Source organism: Aplysia californica, unplaced genomic scaffold (assembly GCF_000002075.1).
Source record: "Aplysia californica isolate F4 #8 unplaced genomic scaffold, AplCal3.0 scaffold00468, whole genome shotgun sequence".
In the NCBI taxonomy this organism is placed as follows: domain Eukaryota; kingdom Metazoa; phylum Mollusca; class Gastropoda; order Aplysiida; family Aplysiidae; genus Aplysia; species Aplysia californica.
Window position 1 is genome coordinate 563,548 of NW_004797738.1, and position 6,796 is coordinate 570,343.

The 6,796-nt window shown below is 41.0% G+C and overlaps 1 protein-coding gene across 1 annotated transcript in view; it reads left to right on the top strand.

Annotated features, from left to right (window-relative positions):
• The window catches only part of LOC101845797 (putative G-protein coupled receptor F59B2.13), a gene marked incomplete in the record, with an annotated part of 28,675 nt that extends 22,656 nt beyond the window's left edge, over positions 1-6,019 (top strand). The window contains 1 exon segment of the mRNA XM_035971598.1: positions 1,826-6,019. Coding sequence (XP_035827491.1) covers positions 1,826-2,539 — 714 coding nt within the window.
• Positions 6,020-6,796: the final 777 nt, after the last annotated feature.

Consider the following 6,796-nt stretch of genomic DNA (forward strand, 5'->3'; position numbering starts at 1 on the left):
AGACAGACAGACAGACAGACAGACAGACAGACAGACAGACAGACAGACAGACAGAGACAGAGAGATAGAGAGACAGAGAGAGACACAAAGACAGAGAGAGACACAAAGACAGAGAGAGACAGAGAGAGAGACAGACAGACATACAGACAGAGAGACAGAGAGACAGAGAGAGACACAGAGAGACACAGAGAAAGACAGAGACAGAGACAGACAGATACAGACAGAGAGAGAGGAGAGGAGAGGGAGAGAGCGTGTTTCTGTACAGACAGTACTCTGGGTAGATCCTACTATTTATTTTGTCGACCCAGATGTCCACCATATGCTCACTTCTTAGTGTCAAAATCTATAAATAGAAGTCTGTCTGGCATCACTCCCTTCGGCACAGTCAGCTGCTAATTTCAACAGGGTTACAAACAATCAGTTCAACGAGTTTTCTTCTTTATCTATAATATACATTTTATGAGACAGACAGACTGACAGACTGACAGACAGACAGATAGACAGACAGAATTGGAGAACAATAGTAAGAGAGAGCGAGGTAGAGATGAAGAGGGAGAGAGAGAAGGAGAGAGAGAGAGAGAGAGAGAGAGAGAGAGAGAGAGAGAGAGAGAGAGAGAGAGACTAAAAGGAGAAAATAGGACAAAAAGCTAGAGGTAGAGAAAGTTACCTAACACATATTTTTTTCAAAGCTAAATTAATGGCGTAATCATTGGCGACGTCAAGGTCTAAGAAAGTTTATTTTGTTGAGTACCATGAAGATTATTCTTCAGGTGTTGAGAAGCAGAAAGGAGAAACAGATTGAAAAATTGAATTATTTTTCGAGTCAAAAGAAAGGTGGAAACGAAACATTCATCAATTTTCAAAAGTTTTATATCGAAAAAGTCAGATCAGGCAGGCTGAGGTGCAATTTTAAAAAAGAAGAAGGGGGAGAGAATCTGGATGAATAGTTCAAAGAGAGAAATAGAAAATGACTCAATAAAATAATAATATGTACTCTGGAGATTACAGAAGGAAGGGAGGGATTAATGGGATTGATATCGCTAGCTCTTGGAAGAGGGTAAGGGTTTAGCAGATGGAATTAGGGGTTTTGGTGAGGAGATAGAATGAGAGAATGTACAGGAATGGGATAGAGAGATGTGGTAAGGTGATGGAGAGGTAGGGAACGATTGTAAAGTTGTTAAGAGGAGAAAGAGGGATGGTAGACAGAAGCGCAAAACGTTGAAGGCATAATTATATAAAATATGTCCCTTTCGATAGGTCTATCGTCCATCCAGTGAACGAGATATTGGGATTTAGAACTCTGATTAAGATAGAAGACGAACTTCGGAAAAAAGGAAGAAAGATATGTTCTAAAGTAACATGTTGCATTGAATTTCATAAAGGTGTATGCTCAATTCTAATTCAAAGAAATGAAGGGAGAAAGGAATGGACCCCCTAAGGTAGCTGCATTTCACCCCCCCCCCCCCCCCAGGCCACCCTACCCAAGGAAATTCTACTGAGTTAACTTCCACGGTTGTTTTCTTGCGTTTTAGACCAAACCATCTCCTCTAATTTTATGTAACAGTTATGAATATCCTCATGTTTTAAATCGTTCCACTTTATTCCATACTAGACAAACACAGGTACTTTCAGAAAACTGAGACATGACGCAAGCCTTAGACTAAAGAGGATAAAAGAAGGACCACCTCACTCCCCCCCCCAAAAATTATTTTTTTTAAATACCAATAACAAAACACCAATTACGTACCATTTATGCCACTCGGAAAATGAACAGTTCCTCATGTCAATTATATTTCTCGTTTAGTATGTTTCTTTTCGTTCCCAGAAAAACTTCTACTTCACCTTCAGGCGTGCGTGGCTTGCAGCTCTTATCCTCGGAATCGTTCTGCTCATCCCAAACGCCGTCTATTTGGCCACCGTCGGCGTGAGCCCAGAAACAAACAACGAGTGTGGGATACTACCGGAGCACCTCGACGCCGTCCGGAAATATCTGATCCCGACAACAAGCTACCTATACGTGCCCATACCCGCAGGGTTTCTCTTCCTCTTTATCATACTGATCGCCGTAGAGCTCAGAAAACTACAGCGCTCCAGAGAGGAGATCATGGGAGCAAAGTCCTACAACTCGTCAAGCGGAAACGGAAATATTGTGTTGCAGCGTCAGCTAGCGGACCAAGCCAGGACTGAGCATGCACTGACCATTATGCTACTCATTGCAGCCTTTACCTTTGTCCTGCTCACACTTCCTCTGTTTCTTGTCACAGTCAAGGCCATGCCCAGTTATTTTAAAGTGGGCAAGAACCCTTTATCTTCAGCTCGCTTTTTTATGTTCCATACCGTCGCAAAAGGGTTGGAGGTCTTCTCTCACGCCATCAATTTCTTCATCTACTTCTTAAGCGCCAGGAAGTTTCGATCAGAACTGTTGAAGAACTGGTGCTGTTTTAGAGCTATTTGCCAACGGCTTCGATGTTGTCCACCAGGTATAAGCAACCACAGCGAGCAGGGTACTGAGCAGGACACAATGATGCAACTCGTCTGAAGAAATCAGCGAGAGTCGAAGAATTTTCCCCGTTGTATGTTCATTCTGCATTCTTTAGCAGGGGTCACCAAATCTTTTTTCTCCAAGTGGGCCTGATAGTAATTGAGAAAATGCAGCGCTCAGGCTAGGTAGTTTAATATGTTGGATGAAATATTTGGCACATTGAACTCGAGCAAGAGTGTGATACATTAGCAAGAAGTTAAGAAATATATTTAAGTACGTTTTGCTCTACAGAGTTTATTGAAATGATTGATTATTTCGGTGACCAAGTCTTGAACATACTTCAAACACATCTCTCAAGTTGTTGGGTTTGTTTTGTTTTTGCTTCTCCAATGTTGGCTTGCTGCCGACGAGCTGATTCTGCGGAGCGGGATACTTCCGGTCGGTTGTGTTTTGGTTACCCTTGTTCTAAGCGGGCGTCGAATTCTTCAGATCTGCCTGTTCAACCGCCTCGGGGTGACACCGCACTGTGTTGATCCGACCGTTCAGCTACGTATGGGGCAAACAAGGTGTTGTTATTTGTTCATCTATTTTCGAGGCTCGGCTTATGACTCTCAACTTTTTTAGAAAGGGTGGATCTCCATCCAGAATACTAGATCTCGATGACATCTGCCATGTGAAAGTTGAGTGTTTATAAATCAAGGAGAGTGCATTATTTTCACAACTTTCTTGTCTTAACACTGTGTCGTACTGCATCGAAATTACTTGTCTGAGGAACGAGTGTCTCACAATGAGTCCTCATAATGAGACCCAAAGAAGTGATAGATCAGAATTCCTGTCTCTCTAAGACAAAAACTTATGTCATGTTACTGTCCATCGTTAGCATCAAAAGCTTGCCCGCTAGCTAGAGTGAACACTCATCACAGTGTTGTTTTACAGTCATTACGGAGAACAAATATTTTTCTTTTTGATATAGCTGTTCTTACAGCCAATGTGTTCTTACAATACATTGTCATTTTGAATTATTTAGGTGGGATTGGACACTGCCTGCCAGGGCCAACCCAGCTGAGAGGAACACAATGTTCCTGCAAAATAGCCAAGATATTGATTCTCCCCAACGAGAATCGAACTGGGGTCCTCTGCAAGCAACGGTAAAGCGCATAACTTATGAAGAACAGACGCCAGTAAGGTGAGCAGAAGAGCATTATTTATAGCAAACGTTTTGTGCACTGAATCTAGCCAGGTAAAAAGGTCATCTCGACTTTGCGTGTCTTGCGTTGTTTTGTACAAGGTTAGAGAAAAGATAATGTGCCGGTTGATGCATCGGTATTTCACGTTTCCAGCATATGGGGGTTGATCTAGTCAACGGAGTCTGCCCAGATTTTACTCATCTTTATTTTTCGCTGTTTACTTTTCTCCCGAAATACTTTATCGCCATCCTTATGAGCCTGACATTTTTCTAGAACTGACAAGTTCTGGCTTCATAAGTTTAGATCTGTATTATACTGTTATGCATTTTCGGTGAAGAGATCAATAATTATCAAAACGATTTTCTTACATGGATCTTAACGGACTTTCCCGAGAGCCCTGACTTTGCAGAAAAGAGTCGTTGCCTCTCTGTAAATAGTGGATGTGTGTTTTACGCCCTCATCAATACAATTTCGATTATTTCGGAGACGAGCTGTTTCGAATCTGGCTGAGACTGAGAGGAAAACTAAGCCTCAGTTGTCTGAGGGAGATACGCATAAAAATCTCCGCATACAACATTTGAACTCACGTCTTCGACATATTAATATTATGACGGCGAAGTGCCGAGCCACTACACCACAGACATCGGTGCCTGTTCCTCAGAGCTTGATTGTTGTTGTGTTAACGGCTGATTTCAACACAGCAGGATTTCCAACGAGCGAGTTGTTGCGTTTTGACTGTGTTGGGACGCAGCCAGTGTCACTAAGCCGAGGAAGTTTGTAGAAAGCACTGTTCGGTCACAGCAGACGAGACTGTTTGGAGCTGTAATAGTCTACTTATCGAGTTCTGAGATAATGGCGCATGTGACTAATAAGATTAAGCTTAGCTCACTGAAAAACGTTCCAACTGCTGTGAAGCCACCAACAGCACCTGGCACAAAATGTTTCGCTAAAACAAGCATCACTGATTACTCATCGACCTCAGTTAAACGAACTTCAAGCTGAGGAAAAGACATAATAATATTGTTTGTTTGATCTATCGAGTTTCTGTCTGTGCTGACGTGTTGTGCTCAACCTTTAACATTTTCTCAGCCTGGCCGTGCGCTGTACAGTTAGTCACTTCTTGGTTTTTCGTACAAAATCGTGCGAGAATCCCATAATCGCGCAAAGCTTCAAATGCATCCCAGCCTTACACTTTTCGAGACGCGGAGTTGCCAATGCAATGGTACTATACTCATTGACTCACCAGATTTCAAAGGCTGCCATTTAGTGTCAAATGTCATGCGCACTAACACTGTTTCCCATGAGTATCCACTGCATGTGCCATTCCGTTATGCCTATAAATATTTTGGGCGCTTATAGTGTTGTCCAGCGATTATTACATAATATTATAATACAGTAAATATGTATTTGATACTATGGTTTCAGACGCTAGAAAGACAAGTTTGAAATTATAGTATGGTATGGTACGGTACGGATTCTTAATGCCCTTGAACATTGATGATTATATGATTATGGTACACGCCCCCCTTTTTAACTATTTTATATCGATGTTGGCCATGACATTTCGGTACTTCAGAATTAAAAAGTTCTGACTGTTCAGTAAATTCTGATAAATATGATGTCATTTTTTAAACTTTTTTTTACAACATGTTAAGGTTTTTTTCATACAATTCTTTGAATATCGTGATGACGACTCCGAACATTCTTACGATTTTGAGATAGAGCATTAATTGCTTTCTGATCTCAAAATGGCCAAACATTTCAGAAAGAACTTTGTATTCTGAGGTTTCGATTTTAAGAAAGTTTTTGTTGTTGTTGTTTTTGGTTGTTGTTTTTTTTTTTTCAGAGTAATGCACGATCTTTTATTAATTAAAATTTGTTTTGATTCTGTTGGTGATACGAAGACTTAATCACTTAATCACAAAGCATAATAAAGTTATACTAAGATTCCCGAAAGTATGAATTCACACACAGTTGCTGTACATAACAATTCATCTGCAATGATAGCTTAGAAACATTGTATCCGCATCCATATTTAAATCCACACACACACTCCAAAAAAAAAAAAAAATCACTTAATTAATTTTTTTGCTCCGGCTTTGTGATCTATCATTAAATTAGTGCTGTGTTCTTTGGATTCAAAATTTTGGAAGTCTGTAAAATCATATTTGTTGCTTTGTTGATGAAAAGCTAAATCTCGTATTGATGATATCACTATTCTGTGCCATTTCATTCAAGTTTGTTGCTTCACTTTACGATAACGTTAGTTCTGAAGTCATGGCACCTCTGTTGCTATACTGCGTTCAATAAATTCCTTGACAATCAGACTGTGGTTGGTGGGCGGTCCGTATTCCTGTCTGCTCTTCTTATCTGCATCTATTTAGCACCGCATTGGTACCAATCGCCGTGCGGTGACTGCATGGGTATAACACTTTCTCAACACTGAGAGGTAATTTTAGAAATGTGATCTCCAAAAGGAACGAGCCCGGGGAACTCGTAGAAAGTTTTGAAAACTCCATGAACAACGCAAATTCAAGAACGCGGCGTTGCGGATTAGAACCATAGCCATCCGTAGCATAGCCCATATATATGACACCAATTCAGCTTCCTGCGCCACAACCCTAATTATTTTCTTGCGAAATGCACGTGTTCCTTTCCCGGCACAATTGTCATCCATCCAATAACGAAAATACTGTTCTATAAATAACACAAACAACAACCGGTAGAAATACTGGACGCAGTAAACGAAAGGAAAGACGCACAGTCAGCAGCTATGGAAACGAGTTCCTGGTAGAAGACATTTGAACTAATATCCGTGGACAACGTCTGGTCTGGATGAGGAAATAAACACCTGTGGTCAGCGTTTTTCGTCACGTGGGACGACTGTTTATGAGGTGGTCCTTTCCATGGTAAGGGGGTTGGAAAAGAGAGGTAATGAAGCTATCTTCTACTATACGTTAGAATTATGCAGCACCTTCCTTGTGTGATCTATCAATGTGCATTTTGTTTTACGCTCCCATCGACACAATTTAGATTATTTAGGCGTGGGGATGCTTCGACTCTGCCAGTTAGGCTCAACCCAAGTTGAAAAGGATGTATCATCACAGCAAACAGAAGGAGATACTTG